General features: G+C 40.7%; 1 protein-coding gene across 2 annotated transcripts in view; it reads left to right on the plus strand.

Annotated features, from left to right (window-relative positions):
• The window catches only part of TTC7A (tetratricopeptide repeat domain 7A), a 577,716-nt gene that overhangs the window by 413,503 nt on the left and 151,534 nt on the right, over window positions 1-12,679 (plus strand). For both annotated transcript variants that reach the window (XM_073628505.1, XM_073628506.1), the window contains one exon: window positions 898-995. In XM_073628505.1, coding sequence (XP_073484606.1) covers window positions 898-995 — 98 coding nt within the window. The remainder of the gene's footprint in view (window positions 1-897; window positions 996-12,679) is intronic.

Raw genomic sequence — 12,679 nt, forward strand, 5'->3', positions numbered from 1 at the left:
CCTTTGCTGCAATATTAAGCTGAAGCACCTATCCGGCTGTAGTACCTCCCAGTATACTATACTATACTACAGTCACTTGCAAGGGAGATCATGCAGTAGGAGCGTCAACAACTGGTCACCAGGGAAAAAATGGAGACCACAAAGGATGCAGCCTACCACGCACCCTCACCTGCCCATGACTGCACTGAACCCTGGGCACCTGTTCTGTATCTCCCTTGTGCCTGTCCGGCACTCAGTGGAATCTGCGCAGGAGATCTGACCTGTGGGAGCTACTGGGGAATAAGCTATCACTTGTAAACGCAGAAGCTGGACTTCTGTGTTACCAAGTGATAGTGGTTAACAGGGAGCAGAAGACCTGAGCCAGAGGTGGTGGAGTTCCCCCTAGTTCCTTCTGAAAAAAAGCCCTGCATATATATGCGTGTAAAGGCAGGTTTCCCAAAACTTTTGGTAATATAGTGTATACAAATACACACACAGTATATCTCCATATAGTTCTCCAAAAGCTTTTGTTTAAGTTGGGCAGGATTTACCATTAGGCACAGTAGCCTTTATGCCTCCAGACAGCAAAAACAATGAGGTGACTTCCCTGAATAGTTTTTCCCATCATACATTACATCATAGAAGCTTATGTTGAGACTATCACAATATTCTAAGCCAGATCACAACAACTGAAAAAATCTGTGCAAACCAGATGACTCTGTCAGAGGGGAATTATCTGGGGCACCAAAAATTGTGTGCCTACAGGTTTGGTTATGGATATCCAGGCCTGGTTTTCAGCTAATCACAAGGCTTGTCATTCTACAGAAAAGACCATAAGAGTTTCTCCATTATGATGTCTTTTGGTTGATTACTGAATACTGTTATGACCGGAATGCATTGCTATTCATGTTGTTCTAGTGACAGTGAAAAAGAGAGCAGCCTGGCTGATGTTCCCCTGACAAGAAAACATAGTGGGATGCACCTCGCTCTTCCGGAAGGTCATGACCAGGACAATGGTAAGAAAACATATGATGGAAGCATAGGCGTGCGCACATAGGGTGGCAGGTGTGCCTGGGCACACCCTAATCACCCTGTGCTATGCAGGATCCCCTTACTGCCTGGCTGCAGAGAAAAGGACTGGGGAATCTCTGTCCTTATTCCCTTTCTTTGTCTCAAAAGTGAGACATCCTGATATTTCACCAAAGCCCCCCATCGAGGCTCCTAGAATAAATTGTAAAAGAAATAATAATAAAAAATAATTTATCAAAAAAAAAATCAAAATTAAAAGTTAGTAATATATATATATATATATATATATATATATATATATATATATATATATATATATATATATATATTATTATTATACAGATGCATGTGTGTTTGATCTTTGGGGTGGACACCCTAATGCAATAGGCTGCGCACACCTATGGATGGAAGGATGAATAGGTAAAAATAAATGCAGAAAAATAGCATTGGCCAGCAATCAGTCAACATTCATTGATGGATTCATTGCTGCCATTATTAATTTCTTTAAAGCGGAACTAAACCCTCCTATCCTTTACAGCCATGGAAAGTGCAATCTTGGCCTCTGTTTGATCTTCAGTGACCACGCTGCTGCATGTGTGATCATTTATGACACCATCAAGAAGCAAAAGAAGTGGCTAGGATTTTTTTAGCCAGTTTAAACATTACAGATGACATTCAAAAATCTCACAGCTAATTTAGCAGCATTAAAAAATACAATTATGATTGTTCACCTACCAATCCAGACAATGTTTAATAATCACTATATCATTGTACCACTTCTTGATTTAGTGTGTAGATGACACAAAATAATGTCTTATATTACATATAATATATTTCATTTTGAAATGACCCGACATGTTTCCAACAGATGTCTTCTTCAGGGGTGCCTGTGGTACATTATATGATATAAGTTAGAAAGAACAAGACAGCCATGTGTTCTAAACTTAAAGCTTATGCCTCCTGTGGTATATGTGGACAATCTGAAGACTGGGCGGCTAGAAGAGAGTCACATGGGTTGCATAAAATATGCCACAGTGGAACTCTTCTGCAGTATCCTTAGCATAATAGCGGTCCTCAAACGAGCCCAAAAGTGTTGGAGAGCATCTGACTCTCTGCCATATTGGCCTCTGTTTGATCTGCAGTGACCATGGTGTTGCATGTGAGGTCAGTTATGACACCAGCCATCTGGTGGCTTGACAGTTAGGTTAAGAGCACAAGCAAAGTGCCCCAATTATCACTTTCGGCATACTTTGAATGTAACGGTTTTGGGAAACGGTTAAATGGATTGGTTTAGTTCTGCTTTATGTTAAAATGAGGATGATGATAAGGATGTTTCTACTACACAAATACTGACGTTTTGTCCGATGACATATGGGTTCCTCAGGGAGTGCAGGTGGTGCTACGTGTTGGTCAGGATGAATGCGTTTCCTGCTTTCCATGGTTGATAATCTAAGCTCTCCATAAAGGTTTAGATTTAGATAAGGGGGCTTAGCTTTTTAAAGGATGTGGCTTAGGTTTTGACTATGGTTAGGTGTGCATAGGCAGCCCGAGCTTCATCTTCCCCAATGTAAGCAGCCCTCTAATCCACTACTTTAAGGGTTTGTTGAACCATGTAAGCAGAGCTCCCAGGTTGAACACTTGTGTATGCTTTTCTTGAGTGCAGTGGAAATTAGCATGTCCTGTTTATACAGGCATACTCCACTTTTAAGTACACAATGGGGTTTATTTACTAAAGCTAGAAAGTGCAAAATCAGGCTCACTTCTGCATAGAAACCAATGAGCTTCTAACCCCAGCTTGTTCAATTTAAGCTTTGGTAATAAAAACCTGGAAGCTCATTGGTTTCTATGCAGAAGTGAGTCCGATTTTGCAATTTCTAGCTTTAGTAAATAAACCCCATTGTGTACTTAAAAGTGGGGTATGCCTGTACTCTTTTTTAATTTGAACCAGTTAGTGTGCACCTTGAATGCTTTTCTTGGCAGTTTCAGCAGGAGGTCTGCTTTGACTCCCTTTGGGCTGCTGTCGATGTAACCAGGGTAGGTAGAACTTGGGTTGTCTCCAACTGCCAGGGTTGCCAACTGTAATTTTATGGACAGTTTGTTAAAAACAATCCTTTTTTTTCCCCATCCGTAAATGTCCGTGGATGGGACAAACTGTCCATAAAAAAAATGGAGGCTGGCTTCTCTAGTAGTCTACAGCTCCAGGGCAGTTTACACAGTCTACTCTGAAATTCTTTCCACTGCCCACTACTGTCAAAATTATTGGTTGCTAGGACCGCCTAGCATCCTAGCAACCAATGAAGTGCTTGCACAGGCTGGAGGAGGATGTAACTTCTTTCTCCTGTTATAGTACAAAAAAAAATGACTGCTCAAGTGAGTGAGCAGCAAACACATTAGGTGATATTATCCTAGATGACACAATATAAATCAGTGTGTTGTGCTTAAGAGTGAAAAAACAATTGTATTCAATAAATATAAGTAAATATGCAATCTGTCAATCAATAAGTATATACAAAGTGTCTAACTAATAAGAAAAAAACAATATACTGTATGTGATATAATCAAGCATATGAAAAAGTATGAAGAAAAATCCCCAAATAAGTCAATAAAGAAAGTCCACTAAAATGTCAATCAAAAGGTAAAAAGTCATTATTTTTTTCAAGAATAAGTGCCAGAATCAATCCAAAACCTTCACCAAGATAGGTGCAAGATGCAGGCTTACCAAATGGATGTAAGTCCCTAATTAAAGGGAAATCACAAACATCATGGCCAATATTAACAGGTATTAATGGTGTCTCCCCTTCGCTCCTTCACAGAGTCATTATACACCCACTGTCACCCAAGCTTCAACCTCCAATCTCCAACCACATTAAGGGAGAAAACAAACAAACACCCTTCATAGTGTAAAAAAACTCCTGATACCTTTATTATTTAAAGAATTGCACTCACGTATACAAATAAGAAAATGGCGTATTAAAAATACCACTCTAGCCGGGAATACAGTAACTTCCTGGTCACGTCCGGTATGCAATGACGTCAGCAAATGTCCCCGTTCTATGCGTTTCGTCTTAAAAAATATGTCTTCCAGGGCACTTCCTCCTCCTGTCCAGATTTGCTCCACCTCCCTTCCGCCCTGCAAGGATGGAACTGGAAGTGTGCCCGTACTCTGGAGCAGAACCTGACCCGACCCACCAGAACAATGAATGATGTAAGGGGAGAGTAGGGAGGGTCTAGGCAGGGAGTGAGACGTCTCCTTGTGCCGTGTGTGGCAGGCAGTCCGCTATGCGGGGATTTGGAGTTCTGCCTGTGGGGGGCGGAGGAATGGTAGCCCACTATGCAGGGACTTGTAAAACCCACTGTGGAGAATTGAGGATTTCCCAGTCCCTCACAGAGGCTCCCAAATCTAAGATGGTGGCAGAGAGACAAAGACAGCAGTGAGGACTTTGAATTGGTAAGTATGTGTTTTTTAAAAAGTCAGCAGCTACAGTACTTGAAGCAGCTGACTTTTACTTTTTTTTTAAATGCTGGTCTAGTTCCTCTTTAAGATCTTTTGCTTAAAGCGAAAGTAAACCCATCCATAAAACAGTTTCATTTCCGGCATGTGCCAGAAATGTAACATTCCCATTGGTTTTGCTCTCAACCAAACTGTCAAACCATCCAATGGCTGGTGTCATAACTGCTCACATGTGCAGCATCATGGCAGTTGTAGATTAAACAGAGGCAAAGATGGCAGCTTCCTTGGCTGAAAACGATAGCGGGGTTTACTTCCACTTTAATATCATTCTGACATGCGTCATGCTGATTAGGGCTGACTCCGCAGGGGCGTGTTGTACCTATTCAGAGAGAAACCAACTGCCTGCATGCAAAGAGTAATTCCCCTTGCACACAGGCATCATAATTTACTGTTGTTTACTCAGGAACTTGTTGACAGAAAGTCCCTGAGCAAAAAAAAAAAATGTGTGTAAAGACCTGAGTAATGTTGAGTATAGGCGGGTAAAGGTGCGTAAGCATATAGATCAGGGTTTCTCAACCAGGGTTCCATGGAACCATAGGGTTCCTTCAGAAGTTGCTAGAGGTTTCGTGAGCAATAGTCAATTTCTGCCTCTCAGATAAGTTCCCACTGACACCATTGATCTTTTTAGATATCTGTAAGGGGGTAATTCTTCCCAATGACCACAAGTGTAAAGACCATGCTTCCCACTGACCATCACACTAATGTATCATGAGTTATAGATTTTTAATTTTTAGCAGGGATTCCCCAAGACTGAAGAATTATTTCAAGGGTTCCTTAGTGTCAAAAAAGTTGAGAAAGGCTGGTATAGATGATTATAGACAAGTAAAATTCTTCTTCATTGCCAGTATTGTAAAATACTCATTTATACTCACATAAACATGCTTATAGAAGAGTAAACAGGCGTATGCAAGTAAATTACTGCACTCAAATGTAAAATTTTCTATGTTTGTTCTACGGATCTGCACTGAATGCTGTATTACTGATCTTTACTCAGCAATGTACCTCATTTCAGATGAGTAAAAAAACACAGCAATTTTTACTCCTATGTGCAAGAGGCCTAAGGCTTCATGTACACTGAGCATTAAAGTGGTTCTAAAGGCAGAAGGTTTTTTTTTTCTTAATGCATTCTATGCATTAAGATAAAAACCTTCAGTGTGCATCAGCCCCCCTAATACTTACCTGAGCCCCATCTCGATCCAGCCATGTTGCACCAGAGCCTTGGCTGTTCGGAACTCTCCCTCCTTATTGGCTGAGACACAGCAACAGGTGCCATTTGCTCCCACTGTTGTCAATCAAAGTCATTGAGCCAGTGATAAGACAGAGGGGCGGGGCCGAGCTATGTGTGTCTGAATGGACACACAGAGCAGCGGCTCAGCTCAGGTGCCCCCAGAGCAAGCTACTTGCTCTGGGGGCACTAGACAGGAGGGAGGGGCCAGGACTGCCAGCGAAGGACCTGATAAGAGGAGAATTTGGGCTGCTGTGTGCAAAGCCACTACACAGGAGCAGGTGAATATAACATGTAAATATAACAAATATAACAACACTTTAACTCTGGTGCATGAGACTCTGGTGTTTAGGTGTTGGTGGAAGGCATGGCGCACTGTCCAGCCCCAATATTGGCAGCCTGTAATCTCTGAGAGGCTGACAGCTGCTGCAACTGAATGGTCCACTGAGCAGTACTAACATTTAGGGCAGTATGCACCTAAGGATGAATGCCCAGAATACAAGCAGTCTGAATTCTGGGCATTTGTCCCTGGGCACATACTACCCTAAATGTTAGCACCACTCTGCCAGCAGCAAGGCTTGGGGGTGCACCTGTGCCTTCCATGTGTACCTAAACACCGGAGTCTCGCACATCAGAGCTAAACAGCCAGTGTGCATGAGGCCTAAAGCACCTTCTCTGCAGTAGGGTGACAGGGGACAGTCCTTCTACCAATGGAACTGCTTTCTACATGAAATAAACTAGAAGACTTTGCAGGCCTTTTGATTTGATGCACCTGGAACGTGCTGTTTGCCTCTTACCATAGTAGAACTTTGCCCTTGGAACAGTCAAGCCTCGTACACACGATCGGATTGTTTGCCAACAAAACTGTGGAGTTTTGTCCGAAGGGCGTTGGCCCAAACTTGTCTTGCATACACACGGCCACACAATTGTTGGCCAACAATTATGAACATAGACGTACTACGTTGTTTTTCAGCTCCTTATCGCCACCCTTTAGGCTCCTTCTGCAAATTTTGTGTTAGTATAGGTTTGGTGAGTGTTGATTCACGCTTTTCATCTCGCACTTTTCATTTCGCACTTTTGATTTCGCGCTTTTCAGTCCAATTTTGAATGGCCGTTCGTCAACCAGACATGTTGCGGAATCGGAGGAAATAACGTGTTATTTATTATTGGCCTTGGAGTTATTGCTTTGACATTATTTTTTGGTTGAATAAGAATGATTTGATTTTGTATATTTTCTATATTTTAGGATGCATAGAATGCACTTTTTGGTTAAGTTCTATTGGCAGATAGCATGTCTAATTTTATTTGTTTTATTTTTTTAATGCACAATAAAAAAATTGTGTAGAATAATACTTGGCAGTGTGTTTTACTTCAAATGACAATTTGGGAGTAGACATTTGTTGGAAGAAAGTCTGACAACAATTGTCCGATGGAGCATACACAAGGTCGGATTTACCGCCAACAGCCTGACATCACACATTTCCCGTCGGAAAGTCCGATCGTGTGTACGAGGCTTGAGTTGTGAAGCTCAACTGTAGGAGAAGTCTAAGATGTGGTCCTGGTCTGAAGATGCAATTTAGGTACCTTCAGCGCCCACAATGTATGGGTCTTGAAAACGCACCTGTGTTTTTCGCACTGTAAAGTTGTATGAATTGTTTGCTTATGAAAAAAAAAAGTTTTACGCATTGTGATTGTAGATTGCTTGTTTTTGTTGTTCCTGAGAAAAGTAAGATCATGTTTCCAATATCCCTCGCATTGACCGCCCTCGGAAAATGTCTACACTATGGAAGGTCACCGAATGGCTTTCATGGAAAGTATTTAAATTTTGAACATCACCTGTGATGGATAACGTTACTGAATACACCTGAAATTAATAATTAAACAATCAAAGTAGTTTAATAATGAGCAAGGCCAAGGGTTATTATTTGGGGGTTGATGGATAGTAATTGAAAACCATACTTCATTATTTATATTTATATCATTCACACATTAAGGCCTAGTGTGTTTGCAAGCAGCTATTCTTTCTACACTTCACAAACATTTCAATTAAAAGCTCATTTGTCTTGTTGTGCGGCAGCCAAATTCATGGGCACATTGGCTGTATGGTTGGCACTCTTCTCTTGAAGCTGTGTGGTCCTGGGTTTATTTTCCACAATCCAATCTATCTGCATGGACTTTGTATGTTCTTACTTGCTTATGTGGATTTTCTTTGGCAATCCAAAGACATACGTGTAGAGTAATTGGCTTCAATCCAAATATGTATGTGACAGCGGATGGTAAGATTAGGCTGAGGTTGATGCCAGGACTTCCTTGTTTGGAATATGTTTTTGATATTGAAAAATATTGCAAATATAAAAGACAAAAATTTATTCAGCTTTGTCTTCGATAAAACATCATTACCCCCCCCCCCTTATGACCAGGCCATTTTTTGTGATACGGAACTGCAATACTTTAACTGACAATTGAGCGGACTTGCGACGTTGTACCCAAATAACATTGATTTTTTTTTTCTCACAAATAGAGCTTTCTTTTGGTGGTATTTGATCACCTCTGTGTTTTTTTTATTTGTTGCGCTATAAACAAAAAAAGGCTGACAATTTTGAAAAAAAAAAGAAACAATATTTTTTACTTTATGCTATAAAACATACCCAATAAAAAATTTTTAAAAAATCAGATTTCTTCATCAATTTAGGCCAATATGTATTCTGCCACATATTGTTGGTAAAAAATAATCCCAATAAGCGTATATTGATTGGTTTGCGCAAAAGTTATCGCTTCTACAAATTATGGGATATATTTATGGAATTTTTATTTATTTATTTTTACTAGTAATGGCGGCGATCAGAAATTTTTAGCAGGACTGAGACATTATGGCAGACAAATCGGACATCTAACTGACACTTTTTGGGGACCAGTGACACCAATACAGTGATCAGTGCTAAAAATTATGTACTGTCGCTGTACTAATGACACTGGCAGGGAAGGGGTTAACATCATGGGCGATCAAAGGGTTAAATGTGTCCCTAAGGGTGTTTTCTAACTGTGTGGGAGTGCTTTGACTGGTGGAAGACAGAGATCCGTGTTTTTGTTTAGCAGAAACACAAGATCTTCATCTTTCCCTCTCATAGAACGGCGGTCTGCCGTTCTGCCTCTCCTGAGAATGATCGCCGGGTCCTGGTGGACATCGGTCATTGGCTCCCGCTGTGTCCAATCTCAGCGAGACCGCCACAGACCCTGTGCACAAAATCACATACAGGTACGTGATTTCACACAGGAAGGCCGCTCTGCCGCAGTATATCTGCATGGGGCGGTCCAGAGGGGTTAAATGTGTTTTTTAAATGAAAGCAGTCTAAACCTTGGTTTTAAATCTTGCTACTTCCACGCAATTTCAAAGCCACATGTCCTCTCTTTTGCCTTATGGTAACCAATGTGTATGTTCTGAAACATATTAGCATCTATCTCTTCAAGATAAGTTAAGTAGAAAATACTTCTTTCTTACTCTCTCCTTTATCTTTACCCTCTTTATCCCATTTTATTTTAGTTCTCTGGCATGTCTTAGTCCATTGGTCTCCATACTATGGCCCGCAGGCCAGATGCAGCCCTTTGCTTGCCTTTATCTCGGCCCTTGGGGACTATTCCTCTCACTGTTATGAGGCACCATTCATCCCACTGACACCAACAGTGGGACATACAGTATCTCACAAAAGTGAGTACACCCCTCACATTTTTGTAAATATTTTATTATATATTTTCATGTGAGAACACTGAGGAATACTGTCCCCTCAAAATAACTCGACACACAGCCATTAAGGTCTAAACCGCTGGCAACAAAAATTAGTACACCCCTAAGTGAAAATGTCCAAATTGAGCCCAATTAGATATTTTTCCTCCCCAGTGTCATGTGACTCGTTAGTGTTACAAGGTCTCAGGTGTGAATGGGGAGCAGGTGTGTTAAATTTGGTGTTATCGCTCTCACTCTCTCATATTGGTCACTGGAAGTTCAACATGGCACCTCATGGCAAAGAACTCTCTGAGGATCTGAAAAAAAGAATTGTTGCTCTACATAAAGATGACCTAGGCTATAAGAAGATTGCCAAGACCCTAAAACTGAGCTGCAGCATGGTGGCCAAGACCATACAGCAGTTTAACAGATGAGAATGGTGACAATGACCTTGTGGAGGAAGACAACTTGCCCACATCCCTATGAGACTATATATTAGAAACTGGTTTTCCTCTGATGGGACTTTATAAGGCAAGAGTCTTCAAAAATATCAAAAACATGTATAGTTTATTTGGTATCAAAAAGATTAAAAATATAACAAAACAACATATATAAATACTGAAGAAAACATGAAGGATGCTACAAAAAAGGTGTGGACAATAACAGTATGCTTGTAAAGGTACACTGTGAACATAAAACCACATCAACTATACAAACTGGAGTCTAACCCACACGGGCCCTGTATAGTTGATGTGGTTTTATGTTCACAGTGTACCTTTACAAGCATACTGTTATTGTCCACACCTTTTTTGTAGCATCCCTCATATATTTTCGCGCATATGCGTTTGCGTAAATTTGCACACATTTGCGCGCATGCGTGGAAGCTTGTTTTCGGATTGACAATGTCAATGGACAAACCTGTGTGAATTTGCGTGAATGTGCACGTGGGGCGTAAATTACTGACCAAAAATGCTGATTTTTCTATTTTATTTTTTTTTTACTGAAAAATACTCAGCGCTTGTTTACGCTCCTGTGTGCATAGGCACATTACATTTAATGGGCTGTATTTTAGCTCAGTAACAAAATAAGCTGTACTGAGCATTTTCAAGTTGCAGTTTGCAAGAGGCCTTACCCTTGTGTCCCCCCCCCCAATCTCCTACTTAATTGTTTCTTTAATCCCACATTGGTAGCCTTCAGTCTTTATACATTATGTAAATGGCACCATATAATGTTTACTCCCTGTTGCCCACTGGTATATTTTACCCATTCTTTGTGAATGTAGTACCCATTTATTGTAGCAATATTATACAGTTTCCATTTCCTGGTAGAAAAATTACTCTTATGCGGATTTTCCGACGGAAAATATGTGATAGGACCTTGTCGGAAAATCCGACCGTGTGTGGGCTCCATCACACATTTTCCATCGGAATTTCCGACACACAAAGTTTGAGAGCAGGCTATAAAATTTTCCGACAACAAAATCCACTGTCGGAAATTCCGATCATGTGTACACAAATCCGACGCACAAAGTGCCACGCATGCTCAGAATAAATAAAGAGATGAAAGCTATTGGCTACTGCCCCGTTTTATAGTCCCGACGTACGTGTTTTACGTCACCGCGTTCAGAACGATCGGATTTTCCGACAACTTTGTGCGACTGTGTGTATGCAAGACAAGTTTGAGCCAACATCCGTCGGAAAAAATCCATGGATTTTGTTGTCGGAATGTCCGATCAATGTCCGACCGTGTGTACAGGGCATAACTGGTACACACCTGTATTGTAAAGAGTGCCCATTTCTTGAAGTGGTGATATACACAGGTGAGATGCACTTCCTATGTATCGGGTGCTGGAGCTACAATCTTCCAATCAGATACAGTTCCAAAGAGTCATTGCATTCCAAAAAGTTTTTTACTTATATCACCAGTTTTATTGACAATAAAGAATTTGGTGATACAAGCATGACATTTTTGGAGTGCAATGACTCTTTGGAAACCTTCTATCTATCTATCTATCTATCTATCTATCTATCTATCTATCTATCTATCTATCTATCTATCTATCTATCTATCTATCTATCTATCTATCTATCTATCTATCTATCTATCTATCTATCTGTGTGTGTGTATATGTGATTGATGTGTGTAAAATATAAGGTATATTATTATATATATATTATATTATTCTTTAATAGGAGCAAATAATTACGCTCTCTGTACTGTAACAATTTGCCGTGTCCACAGCCAAAAGTGCCTATGAAGGTCGTGTGTGCCTCAGAACTTGACCACAGAGCAATGGAAGAAGGTGGCCTGGTCTGATGAATAATGTTTCCTTTTACATCATGTAAAAGAATGGTTTTGGGAACACAACAAGTTGGAGGTATTGATTTGGCCTCCAAATTCTCCAGATCTCAATCCAATTGAGCATCTGTGGGATGTGCTGGAAAAGCAAGTCCGATCCATGGAGGCCCCACCTCGTAACTTACAGGATCTACTAGTGACGGCTTGGTGCCAGATACCCAAGCATACCTTCAGAGGTCCAGCGGAGTACATGTCTTGATTGGTCAAGACATGGACTTGACTTTCCACCCATTTTGGATAGAGTATGAGAGGGTTATAACCCCTGCCAGTTTTGCGGTAAAAAGGGAACCTACTCAAGATTAATTGAGTAACCATGTTATGGTTGTTGGTTTGGTAGTGCCAGATACCCCAGCATACCTTCAGAGGTCCAGTGGAGTCCATGTCTTGATCGGTCAGGGCTGTTTTAGCAGTAAAAAGGGGACCTACTCAAGATTAATTGAGTGACCATGTTATGGTCGTTGGTTTTGTAGTGGCTAATCGGTTCATATAGATAAAAATAAGTATATAAAAATTATAGGATGTATGGGGTTTTTTTTGCACTTACACTACTTCTGCTGTCCTCTTTAGGAACAATGTTTGATAATGATGTTTGTTGCATTTTTCCTCTTGCTTGATTAAAGCATATTAATTATGATATTGTTCTTTCATAAGTAAGGGTTGGCTTGGTATTCATCGTGGGTGATTTTGGGAGTAGGTATTGCCTAATTATTGCCTTCTTATTGCGGAATACCTACTGCATAAATGGCATGGCCAAACAAGGACTTCTGCTGTGGTGTACAGGACCCAGAATGTAAAAATGGATGTTCCGTTGATAAATGTGCCATCATCAGACTTTATCTCTCATGAGCGATCACTG

The sequence above is a fragment of the Aquarana catesbeiana genome, linkage group LG04 (genome assembly GCF_042186555.1).
Source record: "Aquarana catesbeiana isolate 2022-GZ linkage group LG04, ASM4218655v1, whole genome shotgun sequence".
Taxonomy (NCBI): domain Eukaryota; kingdom Metazoa; phylum Chordata; class Amphibia; order Anura; family Ranidae; genus Aquarana; species Aquarana catesbeiana.